The 23,279-nt window shown below is 58.9% G+C and overlaps 1 protein-coding gene across 2 annotated transcripts in view; it reads right to left on the bottom strand.

The window, feature by feature from the left end:
* Positions 1-23,279, bottom strand: part of CACNA2D2 (calcium voltage-gated channel auxiliary subunit alpha2delta 2) — a 232,997-nt gene that overhangs the window by 20,323 nt on the left and 189,395 nt on the right. For both annotated transcript variants that reach the window (XM_069769564.1, XM_069769563.1), the window contains exons 5-10: positions 13,734-13,778; positions 6,455-6,593; positions 2,666-2,797; positions 2,331-2,388; positions 259-309; positions 10-109 (exon numbers count right to left, since the gene is read on the bottom strand). In XM_069769564.1, the coding sequence (XP_069625665.1) occupies positions 10-109; positions 259-309; positions 2,331-2,388; positions 2,666-2,797; positions 6,455-6,593; positions 13,734-13,778 (525 nt within the window). The remainder of the gene's footprint in view (positions 1-9; positions 110-258; positions 310-2,330; positions 2,389-2,665; positions 2,798-6,454; positions 6,594-13,733; positions 13,779-23,279) is intronic.

Here is a 23,279-nt window from a genome sequence, read left to right on the forward strand (position 1 = left end):
AGCACTCACCGAGGCCACGTTGACATAGTCATCGTCCGAGAGGGTGTCCAGCATCTCATAGACCGAGGTCTTCATCAGCTTGAGGGTGAGGCCGCTCACGCTGCCGCTCCTGGTAGAAGAGAGGGATGCTGGGGGCTCGGCAGCGAGGGGGCACAGGGCTCCCCGCCAGCGCTGTCCCACGCAGCTTCCCCACGGCCACCGGTGGACAGCGGCACCCCGGCGAGCTGTGCCACCGTCGCCCCCCCACCATGCACTCACACGTCCACGATGATGACCATGTCCTTTGGGGAGGAGGCACCTTGGATGTACCTGCGGGGTGCAGAGGGGGGGTCAGCGGGGTTGACTCATTTCGGGGGGGGACCCCGACCCTCCTGGGTGAAGCCCGAGAGCAAAGCTCTGCCACAGCACGGGCGGCCGGGGAGCTGTGCCAAGAGTGCCCGTGCACCCATGGCTGCGGTGACCCCGGAGTGAGGAGCAGGGACGAGGCAGCGGTGGGCGAGCGGAGGCGAGGATGCGGCACGGCGCGGCACGGCAGACCGCCAGCGACCCGCCGCTCCGTACCGTATCAGCCTAATGAGCTCTAAATGCTAAACTCTTCCATCATCGCAGGCCCTTTTCTGCACGCTGATTATGCTGACACACACATCCATATTAAGATGCTATTTACCCCCCTAGTAGCTTCAAAGGCCAGGCTGATTAGGTTATTTTTAGCTACGAGGAGGAAAAATAATACTACTACGTAAATCCTCCCCCCTGAAAACAATTAGGGAACCCTTCCTCGCCCCTCAAAGCACACGGTCCTGCTCCCGGTCCTGCTGTGCCGTCCTGCGTGGGACAGAGCCGGTGCGGTGCTGAGCATCTGTCCCAGCGATGGCCGGGCACAGCCCAGCCTCCTGCCCCACCACATGGGGCCTGATCCTGCCATGGCTGAAGTCCAAGGGAGCCTCATTATTGGCTTGATCAGGATCAGGCCTGACGCAAATTAATTAGTGTGTTGTTAGTATCAATTACTCACCATTACTGGGGAGGACCGGGGAAGGGGCAGGCTCTGATTGCTAATCCCAGGTCCTGATGTTTCCTAATTACAAGTGATTACCCAGGCGGGATGTGGGATAAGGGATGCTGGCGTGCCGGGGCTGCCCTGGTGTGGGTGCCGCAGCCCCCCAGAATCCTCTCCTCATGGCGGGGGGCAGGACGGGCAGGCAGCTGCCCGCAGGCTCCCTGCCAGCCGGCGGGGGCTGGAAGGCTCGGTGCCTGCCCCGCTCCCCAGGGCTGGGCTGCCGGCGCGGCACGGAGCCCAACTAAGATGCCGCCCGTAATGGGTTGTGGCAGCGCATCCATCTCCGGCTGCCCCGCTCAGATGAATACCCCCGGCTCCGCGGGAGAAGGCTGTGGTTAATAGTGCCATTCATCAAGGGAGGGGAAGGCAGGCGAGCGGTGCCGGTGGCCCCGCCGAGGCTGCGGGCAGGACGTGGTCCCTGCCGGACCCGGCAGCGGAGCGGTGAGGGCCGTGTGCCGCACCGGACCCCGGCGCGAGGGCAGGAGAGGACCCCAAAGGGGCGTCCCTGGGGTCGTGCTGCCCCTCCTGCACGAAGGGTGCTGCTGCTCCTCCGTGGCTGGGTGGGCAAGCGGGTGGCTAGCCTGGCTGGTGGGCAGGGAGCCGGGCTAGCTGGGCTTGGTAGCCCTCCTATGCACCAGCGGCCCCCCCGAAATGGCCTGCCAATCCCGCCCCCGCCAATAACCCACACGGATGCCTCGGCGGAGAACGATTAATAATTAATGTGGAGCAATCACGGACAATTAACCATAGTAGCAGGGCCACTGATTTTCTGACAAGGAGAGGGGGCAGCTCCCAGTGCGGGCAGGGGGCTGGGCAGGGGCTGCTCCCCTGGGATACAAGGGCTCCCTGGGCACATGCTGGAGACCCGCACCCACTTTCCTCTCCATGCCCGAGTTTTTAGGCAGCAACCACGGGCAGGACAAAGGCCGCAGCTCCCCCAGCCCCACGGGCAGCATGATAATTAGCGCTGGCAAGCCGGCAGGTCTACCTGGGCTAAGGGGAAGTGATTCAATCTCACCTCACTTGGTGCGTGGCTAAATGGCTGCTTGCAGCTATCGCTTAACCACAGCCTGGCGCTGCCTGCTCGTTTCTCTCACCACCCTCCCGGCTCATGGCTTCTGAGAGCGGGAGCCGAGAGCCACGGCTCAGATGCCCCTGCCCGTGTTACTGTGTCCGTTTGCCAATGCCAACCATGTGTGAAATGAAAAGGGGAGGGACGTGGCTGCTCCCGGCCGCGAAGGGACCCCCTCCCCACCTGGCACCCCCTTACCAGGGCCGCCTGCGCACGTCGTAGAGGTCGATCTTATTGGGGGCTCTCCACGGGGTGGCTGCGGGGGGAAGGCAGGTGGTGAGTAAGGTGAGGCTGTCCCGGGGTGGGGGACACAGCGGACCCGGCAGAGGGATGGCCAGGGCCGAGGAGGCGGCAGGCTCCGGCTGGGAGCTCACACCAACCGGGCTTTGGCACAGTCCGGTTACGTGTGCCAGGCGGCCCCCAGGGCCGGTGCCAGGGGATGCTCGCCCGCATCTCATGGTGAGAAGGGCCCGGGCTGCCCTTGGCCAGTCCCACCCCCCGGCAACTGCCCCCTGCCGCCCCCCAAAACGCACCGGGGTAGTAGCGAGTGACGCCGGTGGCACTGCCGAACACCTGCCACAGCAGGGAGGGATCCTCCTTCCGATTCTCAATGAAGACGTCCTCCAGCGCCTGCGTCCAGTTCAGCTCGTTGAGGATGACGGTGGCTGCGGGAGACAGAGCCAGCGGGTGGGAGGGTGGGTGGGGGGGAGCAGTGGAACTGGTGGTGGGCTGGGGTGTGACGGGGACCACAGTGTCCCCACAGTGATGGCAGGGAGGGAGAGGCAGTGTGTCCCCTCTGCCCCTTCCTACGCAGAAGCCCGGAGGGGCTTTGCAGCCTCTCCCGCATCCCCCGGTCCCCTCGCTCCCACAGGGCTCCAGCATCATCCTGATGTCCCTTGTCCCCAAAGACCCGAGCCACCCTCCAGGGCTCCCCCGAGCGCTCACCATCCCCATCCCCTGGCTCTGGGGCAGGGACAGCCACCCCTAGGGATAGCCAGCTTGCCATCTCACCCCCTTCCCAGCAAAACACCCCACTCCTCCCGCCACCGTGCCAGCCCTGCTCCCTGGGGACTGCCACCAGCTGGGAAACCAAGAGGTTGTGTCCCTGCGGGGCTGCGCGGAGCCTCCCGGGCCCCGCTCTGCATTCCCGCTGGCCCCCGCACCTGACGCAAAAGCAATTAAGATGCCAGCAAACAGCAGTTTTAAATTATTCAGCTATTAAAGCAAAAGATAAGCTGCCGGCAGCCCCAGCCTGTGATTAATCAAGAGGGGCTGGCGGAGCGCAGGGGGGGGCAGCGTGGCAGGTATGGGGCCGGCCAGCCGTCGGGGACGCTGCCTCGGGGACAGTGCGATGTCCTGGCGCTTCCAGGGCCCTTTGGGGCACCCTGATCAGCTGGGAGGCCCCAGCACCCCCTGGCAGCCTGTGCTGGGCCACCCCGGGACCGTGGCGTGGAGGAGCCAGCTGAGCCGCTGCGGGCAGGAGTGGGCAGCTGGCAGCACCCCGAGGCCAAGAGCTGCTCCCTCCTGGGGGAGCCTCAATGCATTTTTGGGGTGCAAGAGCTCCCAGGAGCAGCCCGTCTCCTCGGCATTGGGCAGAGCAACCAGTGCGGTGCTGCAGGGAAGCCGGTGTGCATTTGAGTAGTATATTTAGCTCTCCTAAGGCTTCCTCCCACACTTGTCCCTCCTTGAAACGCTGTCATCACCCGTTCAAGTCCTCGCCATGTACCCGAGGTGCTGGCGGGATGTGGACAGGTTTCACCCAGGGTGAATCACGGATCCCTCCATCCCAGCACCCCTGCTGAAGAAGACTTCTCCTTCCCTCAGACAGCTGTGCCTTCAAACTACAATTTACTCCATCCATATCTCCCCAGCCATTTCTCAGCACCGTGCCTACACAGAGAGCTGTTATCTGGGCACTGAGGATGATTTCTTGTTTGGATCTGTCACAGGACGTGGTTTTTCCCAGGAGAAGGGGCCACGAGCAGGCTGCCAGTCTCCTGCCTGCCTGGAGCAGCCCTGGGCAGTGCTGCCAGCCTTGGCCGGGCACCGGGCTGGGCACGGACATGTCCCAACAGCCCCGGCACTGTCTGCACCCCCAGGCCCTCGGGGCCCGTCAGCTACACCAGGCTTGTGCCGAATGTGGCTCCCATACCCTCCCTGCACACAAACACAGCCCGTATATCATCCCTGAGCGCAAACACAGCTCCTAGACCATCCCTGTGACCAAACACAGCCCCCATACCATCCCTGCACACAAACGCAGCCCCTATACATTCCCTGTGCGTGGAACGATGAGCTATTGCTCACCAGATGGGTGTCTGTGGTCGGGATGGCTCCTGACCCCCTCAGTTGAGACCAGAGCTGCCAGCCCCCCCGGAGACATTCCCATCCCTGTCCCCATCTCATTGCTGTCCCCATCAGGGTAAGCCAAGCCCCGCCCCACCAGCGAGCGATTGCAGATTTAATTAAAAATGGCACAGTAAATAAAACACATATAGGATGTAATTTGTGTGTGTAGCGAGGGGTGACGGCGGAGGGCGTCTCCGCAGTGGTTTAATTAGCGTGCCAGGCAGCGATAGTGCCTCTTCGCCGGGTCCCACCGGGGAGATGCTCCCTGCCTGCAGCTCTGCGGGCACCGGCCACGCTCGCCGGTGTCCCCAGCAGGAGAGGACACATGGGTGGCCCCGTGCCTGCACTCCAAACCTGCTCTCCGGGGTGCAGCAGCTGAGCACCCTGCCCTGCATCCTGGCTTTTTGGAGGACGCCGGTGTGGCCAGACATGGTCTGATCCCTGTGCCCATGTGCTGCTGTGCCCGTGGCTGCGGCCCCTTTCCCTGGCTAGGAAGGGACTTTGGGAGGGTGTTCCCCCCATTGCGACCCCCCCCCACCCCTGTCCCCTCTCCAGCATCCCTCTCAGCACCCATGAGCATGTTAATCTCCAATTTGCTCTTGTCCCATGGCCGAGTGGGGTGATTTATGTGGCCGTGGCAGGCCATCAGCCATGCCATCGGCTGGCAAGCAGGGGTGAGGAATAATGAGTATTTCATCCCATGCAGCCCACCCCGCTTGCATGATGTGCTTCATTAGGTGCCTGGCCTGCGTTAGCTGGGTAATAAAACTAATTGCAAATTTCTAATCCGCTGCCACCGCCGCGGTGAAATCGTCACGCTGATGCGGCTCTGAGCATGGCCGTGCCGGTAACGAGCCCGTGTACCCGTAAAGCACCGCTCAGGGCAGGAACACGAGCTCAGCCCCCGTCACCACCGTGACTACACGGGAGCCCTCGGCAAACGCCACCGAAACAAGGGAGTGCAGGGACAGTGGTGCCCTCGGCGGTGCGGGGAGACAAGGGGTGCCCCCCAACAGCAGGGTCTGGGGGTGGGTGCGGGATGTGGAGCCTGGGTGCTGGAGGATGATCTCCGGCTGGGAGTGGTCCCCAGCTCAGTGCAGAGCAGCCACTAGAGGGAAATGGAGACCGCTGTCACCATGTGCCACCGCAGCAGGGCGAGGTAGCAGAGAGCTCTGGAAGCTCAGGGACTGTGTCACCTCCCGGCAGGGACTGAAGCTGGTGTGGCACATCTTATCCTATCCATCCATTCTCCTGCCTGGAGCAGCCCACTTCCTCCGGCAGCCGCAGGGCACGGCCGTGGGGCTGACACCCCCCGCACGCTCCCGGCAGCAGGGACTGCCCCGGGGTGGCATCGCACTGTCCTGCAGTCGCCCTCGGCTGCCTTCCTGCAGCACTTCAGCTACTTTTTCTCCCTTTTCATAACCTCAGCCCCAAGCAGCCCGGAGCCAGTGAGGAAGCATCCTTGCTTCACCCTCTCCCATGGCCCAGCCCCGTCTCGGTCCCTTCTGTGAGCAGGGAGGTGCCGCCTCTGTAATTGCTCCTGCACAGAGCTGCTCCGTCCCTCTGATCGTCTCCGGCACCCGCTTTGAACTTCCTCAAGCTTTGCTGAGCTCTTCTACAGGGAGGATCACAGCCATGTGGGCGCAGCTGAGCTTTACCCTGTGCCGTAATTACCATTTCTCCTTTGCTCTCCATCCCTTCCTAATAACCCCTAACCCCTGATTTGCCCCTTGGGCTGGTGCTGAGCTCTTGAGCATCCCTGGGGAGGGACATGTTGTCACCTCTGTCCTGACATGGTGACTCTGCCTCTTCTCGGTGCCTGCCTGGCTGGGAGCCAGCCTGCCCTGGCAGCGAGACCCAGCCGGGGCACCCCAGGGTGATGGTCCCCGGGGCTGCGGTACCCTGAGCAGGAGAGGTGGAGGCTGAGCCTGGCCTGGCAGCGCAGAGCAGAGCAGGTGAGGAGGGGCACTCACAGCCTTTGTAGATGTCCGTGGGGATCTGCACGGCAGCGTACGAATAGTTAACCTTGGTCTTGAAGTTGGCGTCATCAGTGAACTCCAGCTTCAAGGAGTTGGACTTCTCCCTCTCGATCTCTTCTCCATCGGGATCATCCTGGGGAAGGAGCAGAGCGCACGGGGTCAGCTGGGGGTGCCAGCCCTGCATGCATGCCAGAAATGCCACCGCCCAAAGCCCATCACCAAATATCCCCTTGCGGACACCGACAATGCTGGCTCTCGTGCCAGATGTTGCCCGCAGCCTGTGCCAGCACCGGTGGCACAGGGGAGCGGGTGCTGGGAGTGAGTGGACACGAAGATGAGCACCGGTTACCTTTGCCTCTCTGGCTTTGTCAGCACGGCAGGTATTACATCAGACAAAAAAAACCCCAAATCAAAAAAAACCCTTGAAAATCAATTAGCAGCAAAAGGCAACTATCAAAGAACAAATTAAAACGGAGTGCAGCTTAACGCTCTGTCAATAAGCAATGCAAACAATATTTAATTATGGTGGAGAGACGGCGAATTCCCCACTGCTGGCTCTGGAACGCACTCCCTCGCCTTCCCAGCCCTCCTCTCCCTTCCCAGGGAGAAGTATGGCACTGGAGGTAAAACCCCTCCGGCGAGGCAGGGCAGGGCTGAGCCAGTGCAGGCAGGATGGTCGGGTGGTTGCAGGCAGGGGGACAGGGTTGGAGCTGAGGTGCAGGGTCACACGGGAAGCAGGAGAAAGGGGGTGGCCTTGCTACAGAGCTGGGGAAATCGCCTCCACCATCCCACTGGGAGCAAAGAAAGCCGGGAGAAGGTGCTGGCTCCGAGCTGCTGCATCCCTGCCATGGGCCCAGTGGCTGCAGAAGGCTGTTTGCAGCTGGCTGTGAGATGCTCAGGGTGGGGAGGAGGAGGAGGAGGAGGAGGAGGATGCTGCAGCACCTGCCCTTTGTGCCCCTGGAGCTACATCTCCACTGAAGAGGGGCAGAGACGCCTGCCTCATCCGCGGGCAGGGACAGGCAACGCAAGGGCAAGGACACGCCAAGCCCAAGCTGGGGCACGGGACGGCTCCAGCCACCTTCCCCTGGTCCCTGGCTGTGGGAGCAAAAGGGGCAGCGCTGGGGGTGGCAGAGCAGGAGCGGATCTGGCTGCTGAGCCGCCCGGCGAGGGAGCAAATTCCCCTCGTGAAGCAGCTCAGTGCCTCTCCCTTTGTGCCTCCCCCCGAGTGAAGTGCCTATCTCGGAGCCTGCGTAAGGCCATCTGATTGTGGTAGCAGAGATCAGCCCTGCAGAAAGGACAGCGGACGTGATTGGAAGTGTGAGCAGCTCCAGGCAGGGCTTGTGTGGGGATGGCTGCCTGGAGGGACGCCCCATGCCGTCCTGTGGCAAAGCACCCCGGCACCAGCGGGGCCGAAGGGTAGGGAACGGTCCCATCCTGCTGTCCTTGATGGGCCCATGCAAGCAGCTCTCCCACCGGCCAGGCTCCTCTTGACAAAACCCAGGGGACAAAAGAGCTGAATTTCTCATGGGAAAAGCCATATATTTAAAGGAAAATGATGTGTAGGGGAAATAAGCTACAAAGCTCGTTTAAAATCCACCCTGGCCTCCTCCCTGTTTCCCCTCTGCAGATGACGTGGAGAGATGCCACCTCCCCTGCGCCAGCTCTGGCCAGCCACCGAGGCGGTGACATTCCCCTGACATTGCGAGGGGTGGCCAAACCATTCGCCACAGCTCGGAAGAATAACAGGATTGATATGCAAGGTTTGGGCTTTAATTCCAGCCGACGGATTGCGAGTGTAAACACGCTGCCGAGCCGATCCTGGCGTGGGGGCTCCAGCTGCCCAGAAAGCTGCTGAACTCAACTACAGCCGCAGTAGCCAAGTGGGAGTCGGGCAGGGACTGTCCCCACCTCCCCTGAGCAACATCGCCAAGATCAAAATCCAGATTACCCTCTCATTTTCATGTAGATCTGAAGAAAAGGCACAAACCCTACTGCCGGACCCCCTGCAAAGCCGCAATGCCACAGCAGAGCCAGCAAACTGGCTGCATGCCCATAGCAGCCAGGTCGTGGGCTATCCGGAGAGCGGATCCGGCCCCAAACTTGCCATTAATGTGGGGCTCAGGTCCCTGGGGGAAAGCGGATGCACTCATAATAGTTCATCCCTACCAACCTCTCCGAGTACCAGACAGTGATTTAGAGGCGCCTGCTGAAAACAGGCTTTAGACGGGATACAGCTGTGGCCCCGAGGGTACCTGCAGCACCAAAACCTCTGCTTTGACACTAGAACCCTTTTTTAACAAGCCCAGCAGAGTCCTGGTGTCACTTCCCCACCCCTCCCCATCTCAAATCATCGGGGCGCCCTGTCCGGGTCCAGCCCATCCGCTGTCCCCCGCTGCAGCCAGGAAAATCCAACCCTCCTTATTTCCCCCACACTGGCATGGTTATTCTGCACTTCACCAGAGCTGGAACTACTGTATATAATTACTGCTCCTCTGTTTATCATTATTCCGTTATATCACCCACTTCTGAGGGGCTAATTTGTATTCTGCCAGGTTCGGCGCTGTCTGGCTGCTCTCATTCATGTAGCTGTAAAGAGGCATATGTATAGATCTCAGAGACAAATATACAGCTAGCTATACGTAGGACACTTCATGCATCACTGACACCTATACAGCAAACAGACCCACGGAAAGAGCTGATGTTATCCAAGCTACGTTTATCCTTTATCCGTAAATCTCCCGACCTCAACCGAGTTATTCCTGTTTAAGCCAGGCTGAATTTGGCTCCTGAAAGGGGGCCATTTCCACGCGGATGAAAGCAGGCAAAGCCATCACCAGCCCAGGCAGGGATGCTAGGCTGGGGCTACAAGTTGCCACCTTGGGAAGGCCGGAGGAAGAAATTCTGCATTAAATTTATATTAGAGCAAAGGAGAAGATGATTCAAGTTCTCCTGGATTTACACCAGTTTAACTGCGAGCATCTCGGCAGGCCCCCAGCCAGATTTTGCAGCATTTCTCATCATTACATTTCAAAAGAACTTGGAAACATCTATTTTTCTGTTACAGTATGTACAACGTAACACAAATAGATGCTACAGTTTGAATATATTATTTGCTACACACCATTAGAAATCGACTCCATGGCAATATATCAATATTATACATATTTATTGCTTCAGCGAGAAGTCATCACGTGCCAAGAGCTTTTGCCATCTTCAGTGCTTTAGCAGCTGGGTTGCCAGTCAAATGTTTTCTCCTGAGCCTCCCAAAACGACAGACAGGGGGCAAAACCCAGGGATGCCCCAACACCCAGTGAGCACCAGTGGCACCACCCAACAGCTTTACTGGAGGCTGGCACGCTCTCGGCAAGTACCTGCCCACCATCACATCCAGGCTGGTGCTGGCTGAGGAGAGCCAGCCTGCCCACGGGCACAAGGACTATTGGGGGGTCCCCACCAGCGACGGGGTTCGGAGCTGCGGATCGAGCCGGGGATGTGACCTGGCACAGCAGCGATGCCTTGGCCAGGCAGCTCCTGTGGATGCAGACACCCCCGTTCATTGCTCATCTCCATGGGAACGAACCATCACAGCTAATGATGACTGCTTAAATGGCAGCACTGATGACAAACACGGGGCCGATCCGGCGGCTGCTCCGGGATGCCAGCTGGGGTTTCGCAGCTTCGGACAAGCCGGGTAGCCACGGCCTTCCCCCACGGTGCTCCACCGGTACCCCCGGCACCAGCAGAGCTCCTGCGAGCCGCAGCACCCGGACAGCATCCCTGCATCCCACGTCCTGCCCCACATATGCCCGATCAAGAATATATCTCACTGAGATCCCAACACATCCTTTTAAATTTCCCAGGGGCACCCATCCATGTTAAGTCTGGAAAAGCCAGCGAAATATTCATATCAACACACCATGATTACTACTACTAATGAATATAAATGCCAGCCCCCGGCACGTGGCTGAGAAACTCCAGGCCCGTGCAAAAGGGCCCTTCTCCTTCTTAAATATCTCAGCTTTTCCTGAAATGCGGCAATTTAATACCAGGGAGGGAGATGGTGTGTTCTCCAGCCACATTCCTGCTTTTATAGCAGCCCAGGTTATAAATAACAATCAGCCTCTCCCGCCAGCCTGCTCCCCTATCCCCCTTAGCTTTTTTTAATCTTTGCCAAAGGTACTGTTTAGAGATCTTTCTAGACCATTTATTTTTAAATTACCAGCCAGAGGAGAGAAGAAGGGAAAAAAAAAGAAAAAGAAAAAAGGCAAAAGAAAGAAACTTCTGGGGCTGATAGCTTATCGGGAGGAAATCCAAATGTCACATTAGTTGAGAAAGTTGGAAGATTAAATTTTCCAACACCCTTCATCTGCTGCTGACATTTAGGGGCTTTCTTTTCCCTCCTCCCTCTCCTCGCTGCGTCTCCCGAGCGGGGTGAGCAGCGAGCAGGCAGCCCCTGCCTGCAGCCCCTGCCTGCGGCCGGGACTGGCGCCACGCTCTCCCCTGCCTCTCCTGCACTGGAGGGTGCTGAGGCTGGCACAGAGCCCCCCCCACCAGCCCCTCACTCTCAGCCCTCCCCGGGGACCTACAGCAGGTGGGTGCCAGAGGGCTGACCGTGGGGTGAGGATACCTTGACGGAGCTGTGCTGCTTTCCACCAGAGAATGGTACATCCCAGGGGATTTTGGCCTCAGCTGTGACTTAAGCATCATCCCCTGCCATAAATGCAATACTGAAGATGGAAAATTACTTTATTTCTGCGTTGTTTTGCCTGTGACACCCAACCGAGAGCGTCTGCTGATTTGAACGCTTCTCCCCAGATAAACCCCATAGCACTTGCTAGCGGGGAAAGGGGAAAACTTCTCCGCTTCTGCAAACGTTTTGAGAGCCTTAGGGACCCTCAGGAAAATTTTCTGATGTTCCCATTTGTTAAAAACCACTTGGAAATCCAAAATCTGTTTAGGAAGATAGCGGAGCTGAGGTGCAAGCAAAATGAATAGGAAGCTCATTTCTTTCACTGTAGTTAAAGCCTGTGTAAAGCTTGTGAATAAGCCCCAGTTACGTTGAATAGGCATTGTCCATCAGAACGACTCGATTTCAGCTAGATCCTTCCCAATTTAAATATAAAAATTGAAGCTAAATAAAGAAAAGACAGAAAGAGCGTTATTTAGTTCCATTCAGATCTTCTGGTATCTTCTCCCTACTTTTTTCTTGCAGCATCACCTTCTTTCTCTTCATTATTTTTGCTGGAATTAAATTTGCTGGGATTTCACTGGGAAGCAGCAATGGCATTGATGGGGAAGAACCCTCCCTGGTGAACCCACAAACCTCAGCAAGAGGACACCCCCAATTTTGCTTGATTTTTCCCCAGAGGGGGACTGACGTCGGTGTGGCTGATCATGGATTTGCAGAGCTGTTCCTCCTCGATGACACGCCGCCTCCCTTGGGGAAGGGCCGGGGACCAGGGGGCTGAGCCCCGCAGCCCTCAGGGACACTGCACCACGCTGCAGTGCGCGGTTTCTTCCCGGTGCCCCGTGCGCCAGAAGGGCTCAGCGGGCAGAGCTCCGAGGTTGAGATGCCTCCTGTTTCCTAATCCTGCCTAATGTGACCAGGATGCTCTCCTCACTTGCAGAAACGGCTAATCCCAAAGCTAACAGCCAGGAGCTGCCAGCTTGGATCACCGCTGCTGACACCGGCTGGGTGTGGGCAGCTGGGACCAGTCAGGGTAACACTGGGTATGGGGACGTCCAGCTCCCCTGTCCCCTGCCCCACAGCAGTGATGGCAAATGCTCTGCCCAGCCCGATGGATACATCAGTCCTGCTCCTCGGTCCCCCGGGCAGGGAGCTGCCCTGCTCCCTGGGCTGTATCCTCTTGCTTTGACCGCCAGCCAGTTTTCCCTCCATTTCTACCCAAAATCCACTTTAATGCATTTTAAGCCCATTAGCTCTGTCGTCTCTGGAGCAGCCATGGAGAGCAGGATCCTCCCCTCCCTCCTTTGGCAGCTTCCCCCTGGCTGGGGAGGGACAGGAGACATCCCCTGCTCCAGATGAGAGGGACCCTGAGCAGGGAGACCTGCTCGGGAAAGCAAGAGCCCTCCGCTTCGGTCACAGCATCTGCCCGACCTCTCCATCCCACCTCCCAGACTCTCCATCGCTCCGTCGTCCCCTGCCAAGGAGCCCTCCTGCTGTCACCGCCTGGGGACGATGGCACCGGTGGCTTGACAGTAACCGCTTTGCCGGCACCCATCCTCTGCTCCAGCCTGCCCCCAGCTCTGCTCTGGGGCATCACCTCCAAGGAGGGGTGAGAGGACACCCAGAGCTCTGCACAGAGCGTGTCGCCTGAGCTGGTGGGACCCCACCAAGCCCCGATCCTCCCCTCCCCTCTGCACGGCACCTTCTGAAGGCTTGCAGGGTCACCCAAGCATTATTTTTTGGACGAGGCCATGTGGCTTGCAAGCAGGTTGCTGCCAATGCCACGTGCTGCCGCTGCTCCCATCCCACTGCCGTACCTGTCTCCTCACGGCACATCTGCTGCCGGCTCTGCTTTGGGGCAAGGAGTGGGCCGGGGGCACTGGCACTGGCTGGGGCTGCTCCGAAGCCCCCACCCTGCTCTGCTGGGGGCTCCTGGCCAGCTCCGAGGACACCGCGGCACACCCGCTCCCCAGCAGCACCGCGCCAAGAGCATCACTGACCCGGCGAGCCCCTATTTTGGAAGGATCCCACGGCATGGCACAACGCAGGAGCCAGGTGACCCGTCACCTGCCAGCAAAGTGGGGTGCCACGGGGCAGCAGCCTTTGCCGGCGGCCACGGCACGGCACCTGAGTGCCACCACCGTCACTGCGCCGAGGAGCCGGCAAATGCCAGCTCCCTCGGGAGCGCCGGGAGAACGGAGCTGTTGGGTCTGTATTTAAAGCGCTGATTGCCAGAAATCACAGGACGGCTGTGCTGGGAGGGGGGCAGAGAATTAGATACAGTCTCTAATTAAAGGTTTGCTCTTCATTTGAATTTCAGATGCCAGCTTTAATTTTAGAAACTTTTGCAGGCAGCGGAGCGACCTGCCCCCCCCGCCTGCTGCCAGGCCTGGTGCTGGCAGACAGATGCCGCCACGGCTCGTCCTGGGGGGGACAGGGCTGCGCACCAGGCACTCGCTGCCCACCGCAGAATCTTGTTACGCTGGCTGTAATGAACGCCGCGCCACGCGCCCCAGCCCCGGCAAGGGGCTCAGCCTCGGGACGGGGCAGTGACCGTGCTGGCGGTGCAGCAGGGACGGTACTCACGTATTCAGTGTCAGCCTTGGAGTCGTAGTACTCGATGTCTTCCTCCTGCGGAGGAAAGGGAGAGCTGAGTTAGTGCCGGGCAGGGACAGGGATGGCGGAGGGGTCCCTCCCCCTTACTTGTCCCCCTCAGCGCCTCCGCCATGCTGCTGCCAGCCACCACATCGCTGGGGACTGAACCCTGCCCGCCCCACGCCGTCCCTGGGACATGGTCGGGACCCCACATCCCCCTCATCTGCCCTCCAAGGACCGGCCACCGCCTGCCACGCTTCTCTCCGCTCACGGCTGTCGCCAAGCCGCAGCGTGGGGCCACGCGCAGCCTCTGCCACGGCCAAACAGCCCGGTGGCGGTGCCACCGGCGTGACTGCGGCCTCTGCGTTGCCACCGGGTGGGAGGCTGCACCGTGTCCCTGTGCCCGGGATGCTTCGGTCATGTTGCAAGCATTGGGAGCCACAGGAGAGCCGGGCACAGGCTCCCCTCCCCGCATGGCAGAAACGGGGAGAAGAGCGGCCTCACTTCTGCAGAGAAATGCACGTTGTTATTTCGGGGTATTTAGAGCCTATTTAGGCAGAAAGGTCTGCTCGGATTCCTCTTCCCTGCGTGTCAGGACGCGAGGCAGCTGATAAAATTCCTAAAGAGGCAATTCGGAGAGCAGCAATGCTGTCACAACAGCGTTTCGTGTGCCATCAGAAGGGGTAATTAAAGGGCACTCGGAGACTCTTCTCTGCGTGCCGGGACGCGAGCGCGATGCCGGCGCACCGGCAGCCGTTGCAGCGCTAACATGTCTGCCACTCCATCAGCCGTCGGCTGCCGCCGCGCAAACCAGCCTTCCTCCCCGCGTGCACAGGCAGCGCTTTGGGATGATTATTGCTGTTCTTATTTAAGGAGGAAAGCGATCTGGGCCTAGAACAGAAACCCAGCCAAAACCTTAATGGCGCTCACTGCATCCCCGTCCTCCCCGCTCCTGCTCTGCTGCTGCCACTGCGGCACCCAGCCCGGCCACGGGCTTGTGCCGGGGCCGATGCCACCACGATACCCGGCCCAGCCCGGCCACGGGCTCATGCTGGTGGCACCGTGACACCCAGCCCAGCCTGGTCACGGGCTCGTGCCAGAGAAAGGCACCAGGAGGTCCGAGCAGCTTGCCAGGCAGCCGACACCACCGCTCCACCGTCCTGGCCCCACTGGGAGCTGGCACTCACTAACCCCTCGCCGGTGTTATCCTCCAGCCACAAACCTGCTCCCTAGAGCAGTTTGCTGCTGCTTCTCCAGGCTGTTAAGACACAAGACCGCCAAGAGGTGGCAAAGCCCCTGGAGCGGGGATGCTGCTCTCTCCGGAGCACTGGTGGCAGGGGGACCCTGGCGGGCTGCGTGGCCAATGGCCCCCCGGGATGGGGATTGCAAAGGGCAGTTTTGGCATCCTCCTGGGCAGACGGGCCAGTGCCTCCCATGGGCTCTGCGACTCTAATCACAGCGATAAGGCAGCACCAAGAGGGGAAAGTGAAAAAAAATCAAGGCAGCATCTTCCAATTTCTGTTATTAAAAAGCCTAGTCATTAAGGGGATGTACTTATTAATTATCTGTGATTTGTTGTGAAATGCTGAGGGGGTTACAACAACAAGAAAAGGAAAAAAAAAATTTCTCTTTGGATGCCCTCCTCGCGCTGCTCCCGGCCCCGTGCACACCCCTGCCCCTCGCCGGCGCTGCCATCTCCCCAGGTCCGTGGCCATCTGCACTTCCTAATTAAAGGAACCCCCGGGAGACCCGTAACACAAACGAGCTAATTTCATGTTTAATGATCTTTAATCAGAAGTGAGTGTGACTAACAGCAGCCATCCAGAAGGTGCTTTGTTATTCATTTTATCTTTCATCAGCTCCTCTGAAAACCTCAAATCCCCTCCGACACATGATGGCCCCGCTCCCACAGTGGGTGAGAGGGTGTGAGGTGATGCTTGGGGAGGAGAGCCAGTCCCCTGGTCTTGCTTTCACCCACTCCAGTGCTCCCACGGCATGGCACGCACGTCACGGCATGGGTAGCAGACCTCCTGGAAGGACATCTCTCCCACCGCTTTCCCTAGGGATCACAGAGCCCTTGCCATACACTTTTTCAAACCCCTGAGACAAGGGGAGTCAAAAGAATCTCAGCAGACATAATTTTCCGCACGTCACCCCGATGATCCCAGGAGCAGCTGGGTGAGATCCCAGCCCCACTCCACACCGCGGCTGAGGTTTGCACACGTGAGACAGCACGTGTGGGACAGCCAGTGTCACCGTGGCCCTGGCCCCATGATGTGTCCCGATGCCAGGCTCCGCTCTCCTTGCCACAACCCCGCTGATGCTGGGGGTGGTTCATGGGGTGCGAGGGAGCCTGTGAGAGCTGGCAGGGCATCTGTGTCCTTGGCACCCAGAGGCTGGTGGAGCCAGTGGGAATTTATTCCGGGAATGAGGGACAGAGCCCTCGGAGATGCTCTAGAGAGATGCCGGGGGTGTCCCGAGAGGCAACATGGGGTCCTACAATTTCTTCTCCCTAATATTTGTTTTTTAAACTGCACTCGCCTTCTTCATGTAATCCTCTCTTCCTCCTCCTCTGGTCCATGTCAAACCCAGCACCCAGTCTGTGTAAATAGCACTGATATTTCTAGAGCCTTTCAGAATAAATACCAATAAAGAAAACAAGGGGGTGAAGATGTCGAGGGATTTCAGGGCAAAACATTGCCCCCGTCTCTTGCAAATGAGCCTGCAAAAAGCGCTCACTGGTTCGCATTGAAGGGCCTCGTAGCTGCTCCTCGATGATGTGTTAACCGCTGCCCATTTTCTCTCACCGTAATTGCCAAATGGCATCTGCGTAATAGCACTGCAAGTGCCGCGTCGCTAGCAGATAAGCATGGGATTATTTCAGTCTCCTAAACTCTCAGTGCAAGTTAGGGGCAAACAACTTTGGGAGTTAAGTGCAATTGCAGAGTAATCTGCAAATGCTGCTGAAACCACTGCCCAGGCTTCTCTGGCAAAGCCACCGAGCAACCACCGTGCCTGCATCAAACCTTCGTGGTTCGGTGTCATCGGGCAGCCCCCAGCCAGGGCTTGACCCATGTGGGACCTCCTGGATGGGGCTCCAGGGATGCTGCGTGCCAGAGTCTCCCTGGGGACCGTAGGTCCTGCTTGTCCCCCCGAGCTCTCCCAAGGGAGGACCCTGTTTCGGCACGGGTGCTCCCTGGCCACGCGGCGGTAGACCAGGTTTGAGCCAAAGGGGGGTTTGACAAGGAGGAGCACGGGGGGGGGGGTCTCAGGTGGGCAGCGAGGGGCACTTCTCCTTGCCACCCTCTGCACAGTCTTCTCCAAGAGCACTCAAATAGGTCTTTTTTTCGCCTAAAACAATTACAGCAACTAAAAACAACACTAGAAAGGTCAGTGCTCTGCTATCTCGCTGCAGCCTGGAGATGTTAGGATGGAGGGGTGGTGGCCCAAACCTCCAAGTCAGCGGTCTAACAATGTGGCAATCAAACCACGTCACACACGCAATTGCCACTGCCCCGAAAAAGCCTTGGAAGGAGCTGTCGGTGGCACATCAGCTCCTTGCTCCAGCCCGTCCAGCTGGAGCATGCAGCCAGCAGGGACACAGCAGAGGGGCCATGGCTTGCTCTGCCCCTATAAGCTTTTCTGTAAGATCACCCGAGCTGGCTAATCCTTCTCCCACAGATTTGTTGTCCTCTGCAGGATCGCTCGCTGTCGTCCTGTAAGGGTCACCCTGCTGATCGCATGCCCTGGGGATGCTGCAGCTCCTCAGGGCGATTTTGCAGGTAGCTCCTGCTGCACTGCATTGATTCTGGTCCTTCTCAGCCCTCCAGCTGCGGGTTTCATTTCTCCGAGCGACACAGGTGACCCTCACGGTCAGGAAATCTCTTTCAAGATTTAATTGGCTTTGGAAGAGCTTGCAGTGGTTTGCCTTCCAGGCAGTTAGGAGGAACTCGGAGGGCGGTGAGGAAGACAAGCCGGATCCCAAGCCGACACCTGCCCGTTTCCCAGCTGCTGGATGGGGCCGGTGGCAGAGCCAGCATCCCAGCCCATGGCGTGCGGATGGGGACAAGCCAGCTGACCGGGATCTGTGCCTGCTCAGACCTGTGGGCAATTCAGCGGGTGGGGAGAGCAAGCAGGAGCCAGCGTGCCCACACAGCACCGGCGGCTCTGCTCACGAGTCCATCTGTCCTCTGCCATCAGCACTTAAAATGGGCAGTGAATATTTAGGGAGTTCTTCACATCCCTGAACCATTAAGCATGCAGAAATAGCACCAGATTTTGCTTATAGTTGCACCTTTCGTATGGGAGATAGCCCGCAGCGTGCCATGCAGATCCCGCAACTCCCACTGCGCCTGCAGCACCCGCAGCCTCGTGTCTGGATTAGGGCCAGGTGACAGCAGGGGGTGAGCAGGGGGACACAGCGCGTTCCCACCGCACCATCACCCCTGCCAAGCCCACCCGTGTCGGGAGGAGCGGGATGGGACTGGCTGATGGGGATGGGTCTGTGCCGGTCAGTTTGCCCTAGCTGGTGGCTGGGGCTGGAGGTCTCAGCTGGGTGAGTGCTCACCCCAAGGTCTCCCAGCCCTGTCACAAGCACAGCAGTCTTCTTGTCTGTGTAACAAGGCAAAGAAAGCATTTCTGCAACAGCTGCCACGGGGTGGTGTGAGGGCCACAGACAGGAACAGGCTCCCAAAGGGATCAGATGAATTCCTGGGAGAAATTCCTACCTGCAATCACAGCCACACCTGGCTCTGGGCATCAGGAAAAACACTGGCAGCGGCTGGTAGGGGCTGAACCTTTTATTTCCACTGGGCTAGAGCTATCCTTGTCCATACGCATGATGATGAATCCTTCCCCAGTCCCCGGGAAGAGGAAAATACTCATGGTTAGCCCCAGCCACCACAGGCTGTCGGATGGACCCAGGATGGGTCTGGTGGGGACGATGCCCCTCCTGCAGCCCTCGCCGTGCGAGTCCCCTCGCACCCTATCCAGCAGCAGAGACCGTATGCGTTACCCAGGACAGGTGGAAACAGTCATCATAATCTGCCTTGGCATCTTTTTTTTTTAAAAGCAATTTCCTCCCTCTGCCTCTCTGACAGAGCTGGGGAAATATTTAAGTGACCCGTCAACAGTTTTTTCATCTCCCCGAGAAGATGCTTTATCTGATCACGCCTCACCAGCTATTCTTTACACGGCATCTCCTGTCCGCTCCCGCTCCTTCGAGGCTGCCTCAAACAAGACGCGGCTGCCTCTCTCCTCCGCTGCACCCGGGCACCGTGGGGATGCCAGCACCCGTGCAGAGCTGGTGGGTGCCGGGGACCCCCTGCCCTGCCAGTGACGGGATGGGACGGGACGGGACAGCAGCACTGGGAAGAAAGCCGGCAGCCCCCGCGCCGAACCATCGCAGCCATGGGACCGCCATGGGTGGCCCAGCCATCTTGCAGAGCGGGGGGCGAGAGGAGCCCCCTCAAGCCCCATCCTTGGCTTTTAAGAGGCAACAGCACCGACACAGGGTTTTTGTGAATGATTTTCTTGTTCTGCTTTTCAGCCAGAACGGCTCTACAGCAAGGTTGGTGCTTTAACACAGTAATTCTCCGAGCGTAATGAAAGCTGACATTATATCAAACACAATAAAGACTCTCAGTTGATGGAGATCATTCCTGAACACACAAACCCATTAAACTGAAAAAAAAAATATCAATTCTACACACTCGCCAGCCAAAAGAAAATGTGATTTGTTATCTAAAAGGGGGTTATAAACACAGCTTCAATGCACTTTCTGTGCTGTAATGAAAACTGGGTTTGAAATGGCAAGACGACTGCAAATTAGAGTATTTGATTTTATTTTCTAACTTTTTAGGTAAACCTTCTACAAGGGCAAGTGCAAGGTTACAGCGACGATCTTTCTGTTCTCGGCCGATAAGTAGGATCTGTAATTAAAGAAGGAGAAAAACGAAACGGGGATAAGGAGCTGACGTTCGCCCTTCTAACACCGCTTTGAACACAAAGCCCTGCCTGCGTTGCCGTGGCAAACCCACAGGAACAGCTGCCAGCGCCCACGCGCGGCGTGGCACAGCTGCCGCTCCCACGGCAGACACGTGCCAGATGCACCGCGGTGGTGCCGGACGGAGCAGCCGGTCAGCAGGCCCCCATGCCCGGAGGGATGCTGCATCCAGGGCTGTACGGCCACGGAGGGGCATCCACCTGCACCGCCACGTTCCCCTGCTTTATCCCTCGCCTTTCTTGGGTGGCCGGCAGCACCATCTCTGTTATTCCTCCTGTCCTTCCCCATTTGGCAAACAGTGATCCCGTTTTCCCTGGAGTTTTGTTTCTAATGGAGCTTGAAATTATCTGGGCTTTGTTATTTGCTTGCGTGCTTGCAGATGGGGGTTATGGATGGAGGCAGCGGCGTGGGGCTGCCCGGCACCCGTTCTCCCTCTGCCACCTCCGCGCACACCACCGCACCCCAGAACCACCCCTGCTGCGCCCAGCAGTTAAACCCTGTCCCTAGCAGCTCTTACATCTGCAGCTCAATGTATAGCTATTTTTTTTTCCCCAAGGAGAAAGGGCCTGCTGGGCTCTGACCCTTCAAATGCCCCTTTCCTCTCCTGAAAGGTGGGAGGCAGGGGGGCAGCAGGCGGAGCAAGAGGAGAGCTTCCCAGTGTAGCAATGGAAAATGCAGTGAGGAAGAAGAACTGGGAGAAAAACAACAGTAATAAACATTTTATGAAGCAGAAAATGGCTTATAAAGAAGTCAACTTTTAAAGGCAATTTATATAATCCTGCCAAGCACACATACATGAGGGGATGGCTCTCTGCAGCTTCGGAGTGTCCCTTAGAGGGACAAATAGCTCCGGCAGCCCCAGCAGACTGACACGCAGTGATGACGATGCCCTGGGACGCATTTCACGGCTGGCGGCACAGGCCTGTGCCTTTGACGGCGTCCCCCAGGTCAGCACAGCCTCTGCTCCCGTGCGCCGTGGGGGTGCGGGACACCCGAGCCCCTGCTGATGGTGCTGGGATGGGGCTGAGGGCCTGGAAAAGAACCCATGGTACTGGAAAACCCTGGAGGAAAGCAGAGCACGTGGGTGGAGAGGAGGTGGGAGAACACAGAGCTGGCTGGGATGCCTGACGGGCAGCAGGGCAGCTTGTCAGCGAGGATGGATACAAAGGATGGCAGCAAAAAACTCAGCGTGACCTTCCGGCATTTTTATAGATATATTCTGCAGGTCCCTCGCCTGGGCAGCGCGGCAAACAGAGGACGGAAACCTGGTAAACAGCATGGCAGTGTGGGCTGCAGCCCTGGCACCTCCATCTGCTGCTGGGGACGGTCTGCACGTGGGGCTCAGCACCCCTGCCACGGCTGGGGGACAGGGCTGGGGACATCCAGAACAGGGGGACAGCCCTGATGTCCCTTGAGGGACAGACCCCTGCGGCTCTGCACAGAGTGGAGCCAGCCTGTCGCGGTGACCCCCCCCGCAGAGCCCTGGCTGCAAGCCCGGAGGCCAGAAGCTTCTCACTGGGAAAACCGGGAGTTTTTTGGGGTCTCTTATCATACCAGTGCCAGGCGGTTGCAGTGCCCCGTGGTGGGAGCCTGCCCCGTGGCAACCGGACCCAGCGCTCACTTTTCCGGGGCTCTGCCAGCCTTTGCCGGCGGGCGAACGTGCATCCCCGAGAGACCCTCGCTGTGCAGGCGGGGAAGGGCACGGCCTCTTCCCCCTCCAAATCACCGGGGGTGATACAACGGCCCCACGCTGCAGCCTGCCCCGCTGTCCCCTTGTCCCTGCCCACCATGTCACCCCGAGCTGCCACCCGGCCCCGAGGTGAAACAAGCTGGAGGGACAATGTGAGGGGTGGCCTGGGTTGCCGCTGCATGGGTGACCTTGGGGACAAGACTGATTTTGGCCAAGGAGAGTGCTCCGGTGTCCAGGGGAGCTCTGGGGACGTGCAGGGACATGGCCCCGGCTTGGCACGGCCGGGAGACACAGGAGGCCTGAGGGTGGGTGAGGATGAGGAGCAGGGACAGGGCAGGACAGCGTGGGGGTGGAGGGGTGTTTTGGGAACAGGGAGATGCTTTGCAAAGCCCCCTGAGGTGGGAAGCTGAACTCAACCCCTTCAGAAAGGCCAGAATGGCCAGTGTATGGCTGGGAACACCAAAAAGAAGCGAGAAAAAAGAAACTCCCTGTAGAGATGGGTCATGAGTGATTGCTGGCAGCAGCATCCCAGCCGCTCGGGCTCCTGCTCCTGCTTCATTTTCCCCCGGACTTCTATAGCAACCCATCTGCAGCGAAGTTTAATGGGGCTGCCATTAGCACTAATGCAGCGCAAACACTCAGCATCTGCCGGCGCGCCTTCAGATGGAAACACAAAAATAACCGCGCTCGCCGCAATCTGTCATCGACTCCGGCGCAAGGTTAGGACGCGACACGCTGGGAGAGGAGGGGATTGCTGCGGCCAGAAGGAACAAGCTGCTCGGTGGGAAGGGAGGAGAGGAGGAGCTGAGGATGCTGTGCTGCCGCCTTCCCTGCCCGCTGCCCATGCCAGCACCAGCGACAAGCCGGGGGCAGCGGCAGCGCCAGTGCTGCACGCAGGTCTGACCGTGCCCTGCCATTTTACGGGTGAAGGATGGCAAAAGGAGGTTCAACCCCAGCAGCGAGGGCCATTTACACAGCCCCTCCGTCCCTCTGCTCTGCCCGGGAACCAGGGCCGATGCAGGCAGGGCTGCCTGCTCGGGGGGAACAAACGCCCAGCACCCTGGGTGCTGTGCGCAGAGCTGGGCCAGTCCATCAAGTGTCCCAGCCGGGTCTGGGCTGTCCTGATAAAGCTGTGGCGAGCTCCGTGGTGACGCATCGCTGCACATTGTTTCTGGGTGACTCGCTCCTAATTACCTTGATTAAGTGGTTGCAAACAGTGCTATTAAAAATATTTTTTCTATGAAAGTGGATTTCTGGAAGGTTTGTGCCACGAATGGCAAAATGAGCCAAGAGCTCCCCAGCGCTACAGCCTTTCCCGGTGTGTTTTGTATCCCGGCTGTTATCTCCCTCGCCACGGAAGGCAGCCGGGTCTGGATGGAGAGGGAGCTCTTTGGGGCTGCAGAGAGGTCCTGTGTCTGTGGCCCAGGGGATGAGCAGAAGCACTGAAGACTGCTGCAAAACGCAGGGATCTTGCTCCAGCTCTGCCCGTGCCCTGGCCACAGGGCATCCACTCCTGGGTGCCAGCCCAGTGTGGGGTGCATGGGGCCACCACAATGCCCCTGGGGTACCCAAGGCCAAGCTTTGCGTGCTGCTCGGGGATGAGCTGCTCTGGGGCTCCTGAACCCGGAGGACACACAAGATCAGGCCAGCACTAGGGATGGAGATGAGAGCCTGTGGGAGATGCCCGCGGCTTCCCTGGTGCTACTCCCAGCCTCCCCTGGGAGCCCTGAGCCCGCAGCCAAGGTGCTGGCAAGGCACCGGTGTTGGCATAAGACAGCGCCCACACCAAACCTTGTTATCCTCTCAACCTCCCCGCCACTGGCCTTCCGGAAAGGTGACAGTA

Source organism: Haliaeetus albicilla, chromosome 24 (genome assembly GCF_947461875.1).
Source record: "Haliaeetus albicilla chromosome 24, bHalAlb1.1, whole genome shotgun sequence".
In the NCBI taxonomy this organism is placed as follows: domain Eukaryota; kingdom Metazoa; phylum Chordata; class Aves; order Accipitriformes; family Accipitridae; genus Haliaeetus; species Haliaeetus albicilla.